Source organism: Mya arenaria, chromosome 9, assembly GCF_026914265.1.
Source record: "Mya arenaria isolate MELC-2E11 chromosome 9, ASM2691426v1".
Classification (NCBI taxonomy): Eukaryota; Metazoa; Mollusca; class Bivalvia; order Myida; family Myidae; genus Mya; species Mya arenaria.
Genome location: NC_069130.1, coordinates 56,658,393 through 56,678,001, shown reverse-complemented (window position 1 = coordinate 56,678,001; position 19,609 = coordinate 56,658,393). Strand labels below are relative to the sequence as shown.

The 19,609-nt window shown below is 35.0% G+C and overlaps 2 protein-coding genes across 2 annotated transcripts; both read right to left on the bottom strand.

Moving 5' to 3' along the window:
* Window positions 1-2,945: 2,945 nt before the first annotated feature.
* On the bottom strand, window positions 2,946-10,547 carry LOC128203361 (uncharacterized). Its single transcript, XM_052904755.1, has 4 exons — window positions 10,253-10,547; window positions 9,452-9,647; window positions 8,020-8,160; window positions 2,946-6,508 (listed from the first exon to the last, which is right to left on the bottom strand). Exons 1-4 carry the CDS (start codon window positions 10,529-10,531, stop codon window positions 6,303-6,305), a joined length of 822 nt encoding a protein of 273 aa, XP_052760715.1. The 5' UTR covers window positions 10,532-10,547; the 3' UTR covers window positions 2,946-6,302.
* Window positions 10,548-10,584: 37 nt separating this feature from the next.
* Window positions 10,585-17,488, bottom strand: LOC128246205 (uncharacterized protein PF3D7_1120600-like). The gene is made up of 6 exons (XM_052964395.1): window positions 17,470-17,488; window positions 14,911-15,006; window positions 14,112-14,265; window positions 13,668-13,863; window positions 12,566-12,581; window positions 10,585-11,306 (listed from the first exon to the last, which is right to left on the bottom strand). Exons 1-6 carry the CDS (start codon window positions 17,486-17,488, stop codon window positions 10,585-10,587), a joined length of 1,203 nt encoding a protein of 400 aa, XP_052820355.1.
* Between the last annotated feature and the right edge of the window lie 2,121 nt (window positions 17,489-19,609).

Here is a 19,609-nt window from a genome sequence, read left to right as displayed (position 1 = left end):
TAAAAGCGCCCGCTTTATAAAACAATCAGCATTCCAAACTATCTTTAAATTAATTAACTTTCAAATTATAAAAATACGCGTTTGTTTATTAAGCGTGATCTCTTAAATCAACACACCACTAGTAAACCCATGTTGTGTACATTAAATAAAGGGATTTACATGGTGGCATTTAAGTGAATACGAAAAAAATGTCAAAAAATGACCATAAGGGCGACAATCGCACGACACGCCTCATATCTAGTATTTAATCATGCGGGTTTTTATTTTAATAAACAAAATTTAACAATTTTTAATTGCCAATAAATAAAGAAACCATAAGTCAAACAATTTAATAAATGATTAAAATACTTAATGTTATGTTTCATGTTATGTAACGTGCTCACGGTGAGCGTTTGTGATGGCCCATTGTCCGTCGTTCATCGTCCGTCCGTGGCCAAAGGACAGGGTACGGTTTGGGCCGCTTTTGGGCCCATCGTCTGTTTTTTTTTTGAGGTTTTTATATCAAAAGTGAGTCCATTAATGCCTTGTGACGAAAATAATAACATTCCCTTGTAAAATTAGCCGTTATTTTGTAAAACCGCATAAAAAAAGTCATGCGTAAAATTGCTACTGACGTTAGATTTAGGAGTGCGACGTTGCCGGCAAAAAACATATTTTAATGTTAAAAAAGCTGTTGCGATTAATATTAGAGATTCCGGCAAGTCACATCCGATCCCGGGTCCCGGGTTATAGAATCCCCTCTATTCTCTGTTCCCCAGACGCTTTAACAAAGTTAATGTACATACAAAATGATCCATTACATAATGTAACTTGAAACCTGGATCACTTAGTAAGCGCAAAATACATACAATCATTGCGAGCTGTACTGTATTTACATGCGTGCAAAAATCTCGGGCAATTTTAACAGTTGTAAACAGTCGTGGAAATGGTGCAATTTTAACGGTTAGTTCAGTTACTTAAGCCTTTTAACATGTACACAAATTTTCACTCCTGTGCCAAATTTATTGAGGTGTATATTTTTTATGACTTTCTATAATTTTCTACTTTAGGCAACTGGAGCTACTGTGTATTTTAACATGTTCAATTTATGATACAACTACATACCGTGATCTGCGGGGTGCCCGTCGTTTTCAGACCTTTCTTGTGAGGCCTATATTTAATATGGGGTCTATATAAGAACATAAAATTAAATATATATATAATGCTGCTTTGTTGGGTCTTTGTAATTATGGGGTCTTTGTAAGCAAACAGGAAGTGGTTTGACAGCCATTGTGAATTCAGCATGGATTCTGCAATATTTCAGAATGTGCATCTTATTATCTTAAGTGTTGTGTTGTTGACACTTATTGCTATTGGTTTATTAATATTATGTGTATACATGAGATGGAATGCTTTATTTTTGAGATGGAATAATGATATTCAGTAAAGTGCAGTTTCTTTAGTGTGTATGTGGTAAGGAGTATGTTTTCATTAGAGAGGTCCAGTTATTTGCTAGGTTAGATTAGGTGTGCACACAATTTTTATCCTTCATCTGTGGTCATCAAGTGATGCAAACATCTTCTTAACCTATATAAACCTCACAAGTTCAAACAGTTGTATATAAGTTTTATTGGGTATATAAAATACATTCTGTATTTTCATGTTTTATGGGGTATATATCATTACGTATTTCACAGAGTGATTGTTAAAAAGGATCATATTGGCAGTGTATATAAATGTACATTGCATATGTTACTAAATACGGCACACTGTAGCTGTTTATTAACCTCTAAATAATTACGGGTTTCAGGAAGTTCCACCATTTTGAAAATGGATGATTGCAATGTAGGCATGTGCTTAAGAAGAAGTTTTTGAAAGAAATAGTGAAATCACGAAATTGTGAAATCACGAAATCGTGAAGTTTTGGAGTGAAATCACGAAATCGTGAAATAGTGAAGTTTTGTAGAGAAAATTCTCTCCAAAACTTTACAACTTCATGATTCATGATTTCACAATTTCACTTCAAAATTTCGTAATTTCTCGATTTCATTCATTCGTGATTTAGCTATTTCTTTTCAGAATTTCATGATTTCACAATTTCACGATTCTTCCTCGTTTTGAAATCGTGAAATCATGAAGTTGAAATGTCACCATCGGTCTTTCATATGTTACCCCTGTCCATCCATAACACGGTTTATTAATGAAATTTATTTTCAGTCAATTAAAACAACTGCAAAATTTTTTGATTATAAACCGTCATACCATATTAAAGCTTGTAGTAGGTCCGATAGTGTATAGAAATAAGGTCCGATAGTGTATAGAAATGGCATTCATTTTAGCGGGGTACTCTATATATCCCGTACCTTTATAGAACCTCGCAGCAAGGGCTAATATTGAAATTGAGGACCCATAACTTACCACATATCTTAGTATACATAGACAACCCAGATTATGGTTTGATACAGATACCCCGTTTCTGACGATATTTCTGTTTATATATATTATATATGTATATAGTTGGTTAGTCAGAAGACTGCTTGTGGAAAAAACATTATTTAATATATTCAGGAAATGAGACCAAGGCCTAAAAAAAAATACATTTGGTTCGGGTTACCCGACCCTACCTACGGAATAGGCGCCGACCCTACCGTTTTTATAGTCAATTTGAAAAAAAAAATGAAAAATTAAAAAAAAAAAAAAAAAAAAAAAAAATCTCGTTTTTTTTTAAATTGCTTTTTAATATTAAGTTTAAACCTTAAATGCTTATATAGAAGATAGCTTTAACACCATTCTCCAATGATGAAAATTATTTTCTTATATAAAACCTAATAAAAAAAAAAAAAAATAAAAAAAAAAAGCCTACCTACCCTACCTATTTTTTTTAAGGATGTAACCCTAACCAAACAATTTTTTTTTTAGGCCTTAGGCAAACAGTGCAGACCCTGATCAGAGGGCTCCTATAGGAGCCCTCTGATCTGGGTCTACACTGTTTGCAAAAGACGAGTATACTCGGTTCCAGCATTGTAAGGGCTAAACAGTGAGCGATCTTTAAGGTAATTATGCAATCAGTATAAAACAGATTCTAGATTGGACATATTTACTTATATAATTATACAGTAGAATCACAATTGTGTGTGATGTAAACACATACATCTAACATAATTAATTTCTAAAGTAATATGAACTCAAGAACAAGTACCGGTAGAACTGTATTAACAAGCAACAAAACTTACAACAGATTTTAGGATATTACAACAATTATATTATGTCAAAGTAGCACTAAGTCACACTTTCACAATGTAGTTAAAAGAATTATGACTATAGCACAATACTAAGATTTACATGTAATTAAAAATCCATGACATGATTTATAATGAATAAAATTATTCATAACAATTTTACAAAATAATACTAACTTTAAAAAGTACAGATGTATATTACGTATTCATTAACTTTTCCATTTTATAAGAGGATGAATTCTAAAATATTTATAAATATTTTTTTACGTGTAGATTTAAAGTGACTGAAACAGTACTGAAACTCATCACCTAAACAACTTCACAAAGTACATATTCTTTGGTTACGTTCTATGCCAAAATGGCGTAATAGTTCAATAGGAAACCAACTATTCATTGTATGAAATTTACAAAGCCGTCTATACATAGAAACAGATAAAATATCAATATAGTTTTCAAAGCACCAATTTTTCTATCTGATAAGAGTTATATTGTTCTTATTTACAATAATCTGGCAGCCATTTTGATAGTTTACAATTACAGTGGGGGAAAATGTTAATAGCTTCTGTTATTTTTAACTTAATATAAAAAATATTGTTAACAGCTCTGAAAAGGTATATTAACAAGATGGCCCGAGGGCCCTTAGACACTCACCTGAACAATTAGTATACTAGTTCATGTCAAAATATCCAATAATGTTCTAGCGACAACTGCCATCTCTTGCATCATAAAGAAATGATTTAATCAATTTTGTCAAGAATAACCCAAGGATCACTTCTGTAAACTTATTTGGCAAATTTGGCGTAGTGGTTTAAAAGAATATGCCACTTAAAGATTTTTTTATTTTTAGTAATGATAGTCATCTTGTGCAACAAAAGCAGAACAAATAAAGCAATTTTAGTATAGGGTCACCCAATGATCATTCTTGTAAAGTTTTATCAAAATTGGCATAGTTTAGGAGATGTCATTTGAAGCAGGTTGACACACCACGGACAACGGACGTAAGGTGATCCTAAAAGCTTCGTGCTCAGGTGAGCTCAAAATGGTATCATTTTAACGGTTATTCATTTTGCATTTTAGATATAAATATATTTTACAATATAATATTGTCTACAGAAAATTATAAGCATAAAAGTTACACTATATGATTTTTTTTCCACAATTTGACTGAAAAGAACATTGAACAATAAATGGTCTGTTTGTTTAACCTCATTTTTAGTTTTTAATTATGACATCTTCAAATTAAGAATTTCAAGAGCTTTCCAATGAAATATGAACGATAGGTATATGACCAGAAATGATGAAATTAAAAGAAAATGAAATTTCTGTTTATATACATTTCATATAGAAATCTACTGATATTGCTGGACTATCAATATTGCCAACTCTGTGCATCTTGCATGTGCCCATGACATAAAATGGGAACTTTGTATACAGTAATACACGATTTGAAACTATGTAAGAACCAGAACAATGTATTATTGTTACATTACGGTAAAAATTCAATGTGCCTGATGATGTGCTGGGCACAAACCTTACAATTCTAAGAATCAATGGCAGATAAAATTCTTTGGGCATGACCAGCATTTGCCTGGATCAGCTTGGGTGCAAGATGTCTCATGGATTATGCTATTCAATGACACACAACACATCAGATAGTAATACATTGTAACACAATTTGGCTGCAATAGTATCTGCATTTTTATCTTGTAATTGCAAACATATATATATATGAACCTTCTAACATTCATATGTATAATACTAATACTGACCAGACCATGTCCAAAATGGAATGAAGATACCAATCTTAAAGATTATTAATTAATAATAAAAAAGAGTAAAACAATAAATGTCCACAGTAGCACAATTTTACTTTTTTTCTCAAAAATATGTAAAACTTGTAAAATGTGATAGAACTGTTGAACTAAATGAAATGTGAAAGTTGTAGAGGACTAATTGTAGTTACCTTGAACAAATATTTTTTTTGATGAAACAAGAGCCGTAATGCCCCAATGCTTGTCTTTTTTTTGAAGGTCACCAAGAAGGTCACACTCAATGAAATATTAGCCATTTGAAAGCTCTTGCCATTTGCGATAATAAATGGCAATGTTATGGCTTACATAAAAGTTTTTGCACGCCGTGGCTGACGATGGCGCAGACAATATCGACAACCTAGTGATCACAATAGCTAAAAAAGATCAGTATGTTTAAGTAATGTAGTGACTCTAATACTGCTCCAACGTAATTGACAACTGTGCTTCTGGACCTTAAATATAATGACACAACAAATGAAAAAAAAAAACTGACAAAAGTAAGAAAATAATGTTTAAACAGGTACAAATAAGGTCTGATGTACAACAAGCAACCATCATGCATCAGCAACCAGCATTGACTTAGACCAAACTGCTCTTGAGATCGAAGTCTAAACTGGGCCATGCTGTTCATAAGAGATCTACAATAATTACTGGTGATTAGCAAACAGTGTGACCCAGATCAGACTGCACACCTTGCACCCAGACTGATCCATTAGTCAATGCCGGTGCATGGCAGGTACAAATACAAACTCGCTTGATGAACTAGAAATATGTCCATACAACACAGATGCCCCATGCCAATATTTGTCGCAAAATGAGAGTATACAATATCTCTATATGCAACATTGCACTTACGACCTTGAACTTATTCTGTGACCTGAAAATTCATAGGTGCCATCTACTGGTCACAGCCAACTACACTATGTTTCTTTAACTTAGGCCCAACTCTTTCACAGTGTTTGAACATACAAGGTCACTTTGACCTTTGACCTAAAAACAATAGAGGTCAACTAAAAAACAAACCTCCCTATTAAGTTTCACAAAGCTTGGCCCAACGGTTCTCCAGTTATTGATTGGAAAAGCAATTTCCTCCAAAGGTCACTGCGAAAACTAAACAGTGAAAGTCATTTATAATTTCAAAAACACATGTCTTTGCAAAGTCCAATTCACTCATCAATTTCTGCATTCTGACACAAAAAATGTTCATGATCATACAACTGTAAACCAATGGCTTTATTTTTTTTAAATTACCCTTATCTACCAGTGGTTGAATTCAGTTCATAATTTTTTTGTATTTTCCTAATTTGATGTTGTTTATTTTTGTCCGAATAACAGCTTCTGATCTGCCTTGCAACACAGGATAACACTTCTGTGCTTTCCTGATCTCCATTGTTGAAACGTTTTTCTGCATTTTTATCTGAATGTCAAAGGCTTCCCGTAGAGCACTCTCCTCCTCTTTCGACCATCGTTTTTTTGATCCTGAAATATTAAAAGAAAATGCAAATTCTTATATCTACTTAAGGCGTCTAACTATATTTGAAGGCTATAAAATGCATTTTTTTGTTTTTAACTTATATTAAAAGACAACTTTGTTATCTGCGTATTGATACCATTTTTATGCAGATATGATAAGTAGATATTGCATAAAGCGCCGTTTGTTTCAACGCATCGCATTGTGACACGGTTCCCTCCATATTGATATTATTTACAATACAAAGTTTGTTTGAATGAAATTGAAACACAATTGTAAATTTTATCGCAAATCAAAAACTTTGGAATGTGAACAGTTTTCTTTTCATAATTATGACACGCAAATGCAAATATTAAAAATATAAACCTTAATGACATTTTAAAACAGTACTTTATCGAAGTATATGCTTTAAACATCATTAAAATATTCAGAAGTGTGAAAAATCTATAATAGGCTTCAAATATAGTTAGACTCCTTAAGTTTAACACTGCAAAATAGAGGGCCCAGATGGAATATTTCCTTCTATACATATAAAGGTGGACCACATAAATATATACATATAAAGGGTGTGGCCAATATGACCCCAGTGGCATAATATGAGCAGACTTCAAACCTCTAGTTAAAATAGAGGCCAAACTCTGTACAGGTTACTTCATATTACACCGTTATGAACTTTTCAGCTCTAATACATGATGTGATATGCATCAAAAAGTCATTATTGACCAAGGCGATAGCCGAGAAGTTTTTAAACTAATATTAATAATAAACTAAGTGAATCCTAGTGTTTCCCAATACAACCCTATGAAAACTTAGCAACACTGGGGTAGTGCCAATTATGACCCCAGGCCATAATTTGAACAATATTGGTAGAGGACCATAATACCATGCTACATACATAATATCAATGCTCTAACTCTTGTGATTTCTGACAGGATTTTTAATTTTTTTTACATGATGTCACAATTCAACAGCCACCTGTTCAAGTAAACTGGTATCAGGATTGTGTCAAACCATCTCTCCAGTTCACTGACATAAGGATGTTGTAGAAAGTGGTAAATGCCATCACAATTCCACAGCAACCTCTTCAAGTACACTGATATGAGAGTGCTATTTACTATCACAACTGTCAAACAAAGGCCATAGTTCAATAACTATTCCAACTAGAGTAATCAAACTTGATTATGGCAGTAGATGTGATAGTGGAGCAGACACATGTGAAGTTTCAAGCTAATACATTTGACGTTTTTGTGATATTCATGATAAAGTGTTTGCATGCTAAACATTAACCAAGGTGTCACGCCTGGGTGAGTACGATAGCTCAGACTATTCTTCTGATAATCAGGTTTATTAAAATGACCTAGCTGAGGCTAATACCCACAGCCTTCACATCTGAGGAAACTGTATTATAACTCAACTAACCTGGGCTGATTTTAGTTTCATTAAAGAGAAACTTCAGTTTTTAGTCAGTCAGGACACAACACTTTTTACAGCTACAAAAGTATTCATATGAAATAAATACCTGTACATGCATGAGGCTTCTGTACAGCTTCTGTTTCAACTTCAGGAACATCCTCATAGCTGTTGTCTGGTTCAGACAATTCTTCAAATGACCCTGCTTCGTAAGGTTCAGGTTCAGGTTCAGGTTCAGGTTCAGGCAATTCTGCAAGAAAGGATGTGTTGCTCTGCTGAGAGTGTGTGTGGCAACTTTTAGCATTATTTCCGTCATATCATGGCGGTCAGTTAACCTACTCACCATTCCTGGGCATACTTAGGGCTCTGGCCTAAGCTGGTAACTAAGCACAAACCTACACCAGACTGACCACTACCCTACATAAATCAGAAGTAGTGGAAGAATAACAAGAGCCAGACGGAAACAACTGCACTCTTGACTATTCGAAAAGTCAGAAATGAAGCAAAGTAAACATATTATGCTCATTTTAAATGCGACATTATTTCAACTGGGGAGTGAGTCAGGAATTCGATCTAATCCTTCCCCACCAACAAGAGGGCCATGATGGCCCTGAATCGCTCACCTGCGTATCAGTTGCCTCTGTAGAGGGTCCATAAATTTTGCACCACCATATCAGAAATAAATGCAAACAGAACCCAGCGCAACTGTTTAATAAGTGTAGTGTAGTCTATTTTAGCAACAGAGAACTTGACCTTAACACAGACAACAAGGTAGCAATCCAAAGTTGTGTCTTAATATTAGCTACCCACACACCAAGTTTGGTGTCAATGGTCACAGCTTACTCAAGTTATTAAGTGGGAACTGAATTTCATTTTTAGCAACCTGAGTGACCTTGACCTTGATCACAGACACCTAGGTAGGAATCCCAAACTGCCTCTTGATATAAGCTACCTATATACGAAGTTTGGCGTCAATAGGCCAAAGCAAACTCAAGTTATTAGGTGGAAATTGAATTTCATTTTTAGCAACAGTGACCTTGATCACAGACATCTGGGTAACAATCCCAAGCTGCCTCTTGATATAAGTTACCCATACTTTAAGTTTGGAGTCAAAAGGCCAAAGCAAACTCAAGTTATTGAGCTGCAACTGAATTTCTGTTTTTAGCAACAGTGACCTTGACCTTGATACTATGGTCATGATTTGAACAATTACTGTAGACATCAGTGCCAGGATGCTTCAGGACAAATTTGGTTAAAATCCATCTAGTGTTTTAAGAGGAAATGTTGTTTAAAGCAAATTGTTGATGGACGATGGATGCCGGACGAAGAGCGGTCACAATAGCTCACCATCAGCCTAAGGCTCAGGTGAGCTAAAAAAATTGACTGCATGTATAGAGTAAGGGGTAAAGTAACTGACAGTTTAAGGTTTAAAAAATACTTGTTGTTTAACAAAATCTTAAAACTTTTGCACAGTTGAGCTTAAGTTTTAACCAGCACAGATACTGTGAATATCCTTATTCCTATATTAGCTAACAACTTACCATCAAGGCTGACCGACGAAAGGTTGCGACCATTAAACCCCTGTAGTTTACCATCTTCTAAAGCTAGAAGAGCCCTTGCAACTTTTGTTCGTTCAAGCACTGACGTCTGCATTCTGTACACTTCAGTATGTATGGCAACAGAGTGTCCCATGTGATCAGCAATTAACTTCAGCTCATCATCTCTCATATCCATTATCTGTAAAATATGATAACCTATCAATTAAGAGTGCCATGGCCATGCCATAATCTATGGCATGTGATCTTAGACTGGTCAGACATCAGATAGTTACAGAGTTTGTTCCCGACCCAATATGGGATATATGGTTAAACTGTTCTGTGGAATAATTCCTATGGAGCTTGCTGGCTTTATCAAGTCTTTTAGGCTTGGTCATGCTGATCATCAAATATTAACATGTAATACTTAAAAACAGGAATTATGCTGTAGAAAAAATAGGGTTGGTATTTCAGCAATTTATTTAAGATGGCCCCTTGTTCACAAAGAAATTGCAAATCTGGATCAGGATAAAGATTTTTTTACTGTGAATTTCTTCCAAACCAATGTTTTAAAACAGGAATGACTCCAAATGAGTGAAAGAATTATAAAGAGAAATGCAATGATGCAAAGTGGTTTTATTTTATTGATGTCTTGAGACAGAAAATGTTGATTATTGATTTGAACTGAATTTAATAAATTTGGATCAGGTAAAATTTCAGGATCATTGAAAAATTGGATAATGCAAGACAGTGAACAATTGGACATTCGCTTCCCCTTGCAGCAAAAATTTTAAGAGACCTATTTACCTGAGTAGTAGTTGCCAAATACTTTCTCAGTTTTGTTGTCCTGACCCGTTCTGGAAAGGCAAGATTGTGACACTTAGATGTGACCACTCTCAGTGCTTCACAGCCATCCTGTGGTGAATCTGTACATCTGGAGAATAGGAACGTGTTTGTTGATGGTACACCAGCCTGTGCACGAACCATCAAGAGGTGCGACAAACCTTCCACCATGTCGGTGCTTAGAATTACAAACACCTTCCTCAGTCCCCGAGTGCTCTTCCCTCTTACCTCAAGAAGTTCCATTCTGAAATGATAAAAGTAACTACTACCTACAATAGCAGAAAGAATGCTGACACTTATATGTTTGTCAATAAATTACTGTTTTTCCAAATGTAACGTTTAATTCTCCAGCATGTGTTTGATGACATCAGTACTTTTGAGACCTCAAAAGCTGTAATATTATCCAGCATGTTCTCCAGATTGTCTGTAGTCTGGGCCTCCTGCATGTTCTCCAGATTATCTGTAGTCTGGGCCTCCAGCATTTCGTCCAGATTATCTGTAGTCTGGGCCTCCTGCATGTTCTCCAGATTGTCTGTAGTCTCTGCCTCCAGCATGTTCTCCAGATTGTCTGTAGTCTGGGCCTCCAGTGTGTTGTCCAGATTGTCTGTAGTCTGGGCCTCCTGCATGTTCTCCAGATTATCTGTAGTCTGGGCCTCCAGCATTTCGTCCAGATTATCTGTAGTCTGGGCCTCCAGCATGTTCTCCAGATTGTCTGTAGTCTGGGCCTCCAGCGTGTTGTCCAGTTTGTCTGTAGTCTGGGCCTCCAGCATGTTCTCCAGATTGTCTGTAGTCTGGGCCTCCAGCGTGTTGTCCAGTTTGTCTGTAGTCTGGGCCTCCTGCATGTTCTCCAGATTGTCTGTAGTCTGGGCCTCCAGCATGTTCTCCAGATTATCTGTAGTCTGGGCCTCCAGCGTGTTGTCCAGATTGTCTGTAGTCTGGGCCTCCAGCATGTTCTTCAGATTGTCTGTAGTCTGGGCCTCCAGCATGTTCTCCAGATTGTCAGTAGCGGCCACCAATTCTTAAATATTTTTTTTATAAAATTATCGCAAATGGTGACAATGTCAACAGACAGCATGAGCACTGCAATGTATCCACATAAATATTAACAATAGGGCCCAAAGGGCCCTGGGTCGCTCACCTTAGGAAAAGGTCAAAGGTCACAGTGGAGCCATTTACAGAGGACCACTAATGTTGTCCACCAAATATTGGTAGAGGACCTCTAGATGATGTTATACATCAAATTAATATGAAAGCTCTGGGACTTGTAGTTTCAGACAAGAAGATTTTTGAAAATTGCATTTTGAAAACCTAATCTTTGACCCCGTGACCTACTTATGCAACCAGTCAGAACCATTTGAACAATTCTGCTAGGGGACCACCCAGGGATCATTCTTTTTGAGTTTGGACAAATTCCTATTAGCGGTCAAGAGAAGAAGACTTTCGTTTGAAGTTTTCCTTATATAATTCAATGTAAAATTGTGACCCCCAGGGCGGGGTCAATTTTATCCCCAGGGGCATAATTTGAACAATCTTGGTAGAGGACCTCTAGATGATGCTATAAACCAAATATCAAAGCTCTGGGCCTTGTAGTTTTAGACAAGCAGATTTTTGAAAATTGCATTTTGAAAACCTATTTTTTGACCCTGTGACCTATTTATGCAACCAATCAGAACTATCTGAACAACTTTGGTAGGGTACCACCTAGGGACCATTCCTGTGAAGTTTGGTCAAAATCCAATGAGCAGTTTCAGAGGAGATGTTTAAGTAAAAAATTTGATGCACAACGGACGACGGACAAAGGCCGGTCACAATAGCTCACCCTGAGCACTTTGTTGGAGTTATGCTCCGGATAAAATTGTTTTGGACGGGCGGACGAAGGGCATTTCTAATATACCCCTTGCCTTTGGCGGGGGGATAAATAAATTTTTTCAACATGAACTGAAAATAAACTCACAGACATAATTGCATGGTTTCATCTCATCTCGTTTTTGAAACATAACAAAATTCAATGATTTTTTTTTTCAATAAAACCGAACAGGATAATTAGAATATAGAACAATGATGTAGCTATAATTGAAAATATGCAAAATATCACCTTTAACTTAATCTTGAGATTTTATTTAATGGTATATTGATTTTGTGCCTACTTTAAGCAGCGTAAATATACAGCAGGAAATTATCATACCTCAATACCTACAACATTATGGGATATTTCATTTTTTGTCTAGAAGATTTAAACCATGCAACAATGCATTCAACAGCATGAACTGTGTTTACCTGTGTCAGCTTTTCTCTGTAAATTTATAAAAAAAATATTAGCCAGTTCTAAAGGCGGATGCTAGGTAGTTTCCAACAATCATATTTCATGTAGTTGTGCTTAAAGGGAGATGTGCCGGGTCAAGCAGGTTTTCTCTGTAAAATCATGAACAGATCGATTTTTGTAACACTTATGTGTACTTTTCACTAAACTCTACACTTCAAACCCTCCAGGAGGAAGTTTTCGATTAATTTTACCGGACCTGAAAACAATCCGCTGAAGAAATCCCTATACAAAAATACATTCTACATTTAGCGATCATTCTATATTTAGCTCATCGCTGAGCTTACTATTCATGGTGGCCCAGGCATTTTGAAACAAATGGCGACGTCGATAGTCAGCAAGGTACACCGAATGCATATTTTGGGTGAAGTGATCACATGACAATCCAAAAACCACCACGGCTTTACGTGGGAAATACAAAAATAGCTAACCTATGCGCGTCGCATAGGATAGAAAACACCATTTATATATCTTTTTTGGATAAAATATTGGTTTGAAATATTTCGGGTGTAAATCAATATTTGAGCTTCAAATAATGATATTCAACTGACCCTTTTCACAAATCTGTTCCATTTATCAATCCTGCACATCTCCCTTTAAAGCCATATGTCAATGGACTTTGAAAACATCTGAGGTGGTACTTGGTATGCAAACTTTAACATAAGTGGTTACGCCGACGTGGACGCCGACGCTCGGGTGACTAGTATAGCTCTCCTTATTCTTCGAATAATTGAGCTAAAAAAATGACATTTTGTGTTCTATTGTGTAATAGAACAATGTGGGGCACAATGATATGTTTACTTTGTAAATAAATAGTAATTTCTGTCCAGTAAATAGATTTCAAATCATAAATGTTTATGAAAACAAATGGCATAAAACAAAAAGAAGTGTTCAATTTGCTTCTTAGAAACGACAGAAATGAAACAATGAAACAAACTGAGCCTACTTTCTCAATGTGAGTCTGTTGTATGAGCCTGAATCTCAGATCGTGGGTCATTTCTATATATCCTTCCATCTTCAGAAGAGAAAAAAAGAGTAACAAGCTCTGAGTATACATACCTCCCAAGGCAAATCCTCAATGCCGTAATCATACAGTAACTCTTCACCTTGTGGAATATCTTTAGCAGCAAACAAGCAAAGATATGGCCTTTTGTTGAACTCCAGGGTTTTCATAACACAATTTTTACCTTTACCACCGTGGTTCACCAGACGACCTAGCCGAGGCCCAACATCTAATTCACTAGTAGCATCCATACTATATAAATGAAAAATGTTTTAAATATAAGAATTCTTCCAATCACCTGTGCTCAAATTGGCACCTTTGGGAGATTATTATCCTAGTGGTCAAAATGTTGTGGAAAAAATAGACTTCAATCATAAGCTCAATCACTTTCTAGCAGATATTAACTGGTAGAATATTTTTTTAAAATTTCTTTTTTTGTTCAGAATATTGCGCTATTCAACTTTAAAAGTTATTTTTATTACAACTTCTAACATACTTACCACCACCCTTTCCTTTTATATTGGAAGAAGTATCTAAACACGGATGGTTCACGTTCTTCACGTTCTTCCCCTTCTCTTTCTGTTATCAGTTCGCCGGGACAAATCATTAAGAAATCTCCTTTTGTTCTATTTATTGTTGTTCTAACACCAAGACCTATCAAGCAAAACAAAAACAAAAACAATTATATAAACAAGAGGGCCATGAAAGCCCTACATCACTTACCCAAGAACACTGCTCTAGTTTAATCAAATTCAAAGGCAAATATTACACATGGTTTTACTACAACTTGACTTACTTTTTGACACTCAGTTTGGTACTTACTTTGACCAAAGACCTATAAACTATAAGGATACGCAACTTCTATATAGAAATAGAACAAATATCGTAAAACTTCACAAGGCAGAACGAGACTTTGCGAGAACGGAAATACTCGGATGTTTACACTGGCCGCCATTTTGTATTAACACACGATTGGTCGCTAAAATATTTTACAATTTTGTTTCAACATTGCTTATATGATCTGACAAAACTTCTCCCTGATTTGCAAGTGTAGTGAGAGCCCTTTAGTTTAATTTACTTTAATTTCTCTGTCTACACTCTCTGGATAAAATTTTTCAAGTGTCTGAACAGCCAAAATAGAAAATGTATGAGTTTGAAGAGGACATGTCTTCTATGTATTATAGTTAAGATTTTTGGCCTGTCTAGAGATGTATGGTGGCCAATGTATATACATGTACACAGTTTGTTTTGTCTAAAATATGTTCCAGTTTATTGATAACATAAATCAAAATTTAATACCTTTTGGTGGTATATGTTCAATAACAAAATCTTTGAGGTCCTCCCCTGAATCAATGCAGTCTGCTGCCACATTCTCCTGTTTCTTTCTTCTTGGGCCTAAAAAAAAAATTTGTTTGGTTAGGGTTACATCCTTAAAAAAAATAGGTAGGGTAGGTAGGCTTTTTATTTTTTTTTATTTATTTTTTTTTATCAGGTTTTATATAAGAAAATAATTTTCATCATTGGAGAATGGTGTTAAAGCTATCTTCTGTATAAGCATTTAAGGTTTAAACTTAATATTAAAAAGCAATTAAAAAAAAAACGAGATTTTTTTTTTTTTTTTTTTTTTTTTTTAGTTTTTCATTTTTTTTTCAAACTGACTATAAAAACGGTAGGGTCGGCGCCTATTCCGTAGGCAGGGTCGGGTAACCCGAACCAAATGTATTTTTTTTTTAGGCCTAAGGATATGGTTTAACACAAGTCCAACTTACACTGGGAGAATCATTTCCACTATGTGAATATCCCAATATAAAATGTCAGATAATTAATATTCAAAAAGGGGAGGAGCAAACTTTAAATATTCAGCACTGTAAGGGTTAGGTAGGATGTATAAAATACATGATATCACTAGGATTTGTTATCTTGTAAATGCAAGTAGTCACCAGCTTTTATTTTTGGCCTGGCCTCCACTTTAACTTTTTAACTTAAAATACTAACATTTTGCCTTACTAGATAACTCATTTTGCCTAAAGCATTATAATGTTATTGTAATACAGATTTAATGTTACATAGCTTTTCTGTTTAATGATTGACAAATTTAAGAACATACTTTTGATATTGACTCATTTATGATGCAATCTAAATTTTGCTACATATATCATTAATCATATACTGTCCAAGCGCTGGGAATTTTATATTCTCTTTTTAAATAATCACGTTTGTAATAGAAAAGTAATTTTATGTCTGTTAAGATTTTTTTATAGCTAGAAAAGCTATGTTAGTCTATTTGTTCGTATTGTAAACTATATTGTTAAAATCCAGTGACTTATTATAAGGCCAGAGAAAAAAATATAAGATTCTCATCCGGATTTTTGTGACAAAAAGGGGCGGTGGACACTTTTTAAATTTTAGCTCACCAGAGCACAAAGTGCTCAGGGGGAGCTATTGTGACCGGCCTTAGTCCGTCGTCGTGCGGTGTGCGCCGTGTGTCAACTTTTTTACTTAAACATCTTCTCCTCTGAAACTGCTCAATGGATTTTGACCAAATTTCACAGGAATGATTCTTAGGTTTTCCTCTACCAAAGTTGTTTAAACCGTTCCAGTTGGTTGCATAAGGTCACTGGGTCAAAAATAGGTTTTCAAAATGCAACTTTCAAACATCTTCTTGTCTTAAACTACAAGGCCCAGAGCTTTCATATTTGGTATATAGCATCATCCAGAGATCCTCTACCAAAGTTGTTCAAATTATGCCCCTGGGGTCAAAATTGACCCTGCCCCGGGGGTCACAATTTTACATTGAATTATATTATATAAGGAAAAGTTCAAGCAACATCCTCTTTTGAACCGCTAATGGGAATTTAACCAAACTCAACAGGAATGGTCCCTGGGTGGTCCTCTACCAAAATTGTTCAAATGGTTCTGATTGGTTGTATAAGTAGGTCATGGGGTCAATGGGGTTTTTAAAATGCAACTTTCAAAAATCTTCTTGTCTGAAACTACAATGCCCAGAGCTTTCATATTTGGTATGTAGCATTATCTAGAGGTCCGCTACCAAAGTTGTTCAAATTGTTCCTCTGGGGTCAAAATTGACTCCGCCCTGGGGGTCACAATTTTACATTGAATTATATAAGGAAAACTTCAAATGACTTGAACCGCTAATGGGATTTTGACCAAACTCAACAGAAATGGTCCCTGGGTAGTCCTCTACCAAAATTGTTCAAATGGTTCTGATTGGTTGCATAAGTACACATTGTCAAAAAAAAGGTTTTTAAAATGCAACTTTCAAAAATCTTCTTGTCTGAAACTACAAGACCCAGAGCTTTCATATTTGGTATATAGCATCCTCTAGAAGTCCTCTTCCAAAGTTGGTTTAAATTATGCCCCTAGGGTTAAAATTGACCCCGCACCGGGGGTCACAATTTTACATTGAATTATATAAGGAAAACTTTAAATGACTTCTTATCTTGAACCGTTAATGGGAATTTGAACAAACTCAACATTAACGGTCCCCTTACCACAATTGTTCAAATGGTTCTGATTGGTTGCATAAGTAGGTCAAGGGGTCAAAAAATAGGTTTTCTAAATGCAATTTTCAAAAATCTTCTTGTCTGAAACTACAAGTCCCAGAGCTTTCATATTAATTTGATGTATAACATCATCTAGAGGTCCTCTACCAATATTTGGTGGACAACATTAGTGGTCCTCTGTAAATGGCTCCATTGTGACCTTTGACCTTTTCCTAAGGTGAGCGACCCAGGGCCCTTTGGGCCCTCTTGTTATTTTTCATTAACGAAAAACCGGAGAACAGTAGTAAAAATTATTTAAAATTTTGAGAAAAAGGCATTCATCGTTACCCCGAACCTTTATTATTATCAGCCATGTTTTTTTCATATCAGGGATGGTCTAAAACCCGTGGTGTCTGGAACAGTGTATGTTCTGATTTTTTTACAAATAATGTTTTGTTTTTTTTTTTGGGGGGGGGGGGCAGGTGGTTTTGGACAGGGGCGGGCGTGGATGAGAATCTAAAATATTTTTTTCTATTGCCTAACTGTAAAATAACTTATATCTTGAAAAATAAAATCCTGCAAATACTTTCTACCTGTTGTTCTGTTACATGTGTGATGAACATTTCTGTGACTTGTTAAAATCCTATGGACAAATTTCTAGTCTAAATTAGCTTCTCAATTTAAATAACTTGTTCCTTCAAAATAGTGCATGGTTTGATATTGTACTATTTAAAATTTTAATTAATATAATCTCTAGTCCTGGCAAGTCTATGTTCTTTAAGTAAATTGAAATTAAAAGGTTTATTCATTTAAACATTTTGCAATGATTTCTGTTAGTTCACATCTTGTTAGAATGTTAAAATGTTTTATACATGCATAGTTTATGCCTTGGTTAAATAAAATCTGAAATCTGTTATTGTGGGAAGTATCATACTATGTATTCGTGTTTCTGTTTGTAAAACGTTTAATAAAAACTATTTAACATATACTGAAGTGTTTTATTTCTTTTTGTCGAAAACCAGGTCAAATCCTAGAAAAATCTTGTTAACACTCCGGAAGCCACCTTTTTGAATCAATCTTGATGAAACTTGGTATAAATGTATTTACAGAGACATGGATATTTATGTTTCTGGTATTTAAAATTAAATATGTGTCCGGTTTTAATTTGGGACATGCTTGGTTGGGGAAAAAGTAGATCACTAGGTTTAATATTATATTAAAAAAAACTTGTTAACACTTTAGTGGTCACATTCTTGCATCAATTGTCATGAAACTTGGTCAGAATGTTTGTCTGGACAATATGTAAGCCAAGTTCGATTTTGTGTCATGTGGGGTCAATGATTAGGTTGGCAAGTCAAGTGAAAGAGTAGATGTTGTTTTAGCCACCGCCAGACCCTGTTGTCTGGGTCAATGTAGGTCGCAGTGTCCGAAGGTATCTTATCATGTGATGCGGCTCGTATTTCTTGTGTTTCAATAACATTTCCGATACAGAGTTTTAGTTAACTCGTGATGGGAGACAAGTGGACTATAGGATTGCTTGAACCCGGCCTTCAATCGTCCGTCATGCCGTCCTAGTACACCGTATTAAGAGATTTTATAGATACTGTTAACATATGTATATATATCTAGATCTATATATTTGTTGGCTTCTGAAAGACCCCCATTACAATTTATACATATATACTAAGTAAAGGGGCATTATATATTATTGTAAAGGGGCATTTTTATAGACTTGATATACACATTTGTGGGTTTCGATATACACATTTGCGGGTTTCCGACTCTGCCCCTCACCATGGTCTCATTCAGTGACCCCGTAAGTGAAGGTATGTGTGAATATATATATATATATATATATATATATATATATATATATATATTAAACTGTGATATGATAAAATAATATTGAGTTGAGTTGAGTATATATATATATATATATATATATGTTTACACAGATATAAAGAGGTGAGTTAATGGCGGCTTCAAAACGGGTTTGGAGTTTATCATTATACAAAACAAATATAAATAGTAAGGGGAATATGGTTAGTTCAAATATACTTATTTCTATAACAAAACAAATTCACTTATTTGAATTAGGATACAATATAATCGATACAGTAATGAGATAACAAATGAAAAACTGTTATCACATGATCAGATTCGTTTAAATTGATTAACTAAGATTTTAACAAAAAATGCTGTTTTCCTTAAGGTATCCGGGTTCTTATAATTTAACAATTTACTTAAATTCAAGACATTAGGTCTTGAGTAAAAACGACAATGTATGTATTTTTTCTGGTAGGATTAAAAAATGAACATTTTAGTATAGTGCAGTTCGTCACCGATATCGTTTAGATTACAAAACGTACACTCAATTGACATGCGGTACATTCTTTCTCCATCTTCCGACTTCGATAGGAAATTTGTGGTTGCTAGTGCGGAAATGCAAGAATGTAACGTAGAGATTTGGGTAAGATATTAAGGTACTCCTCAAA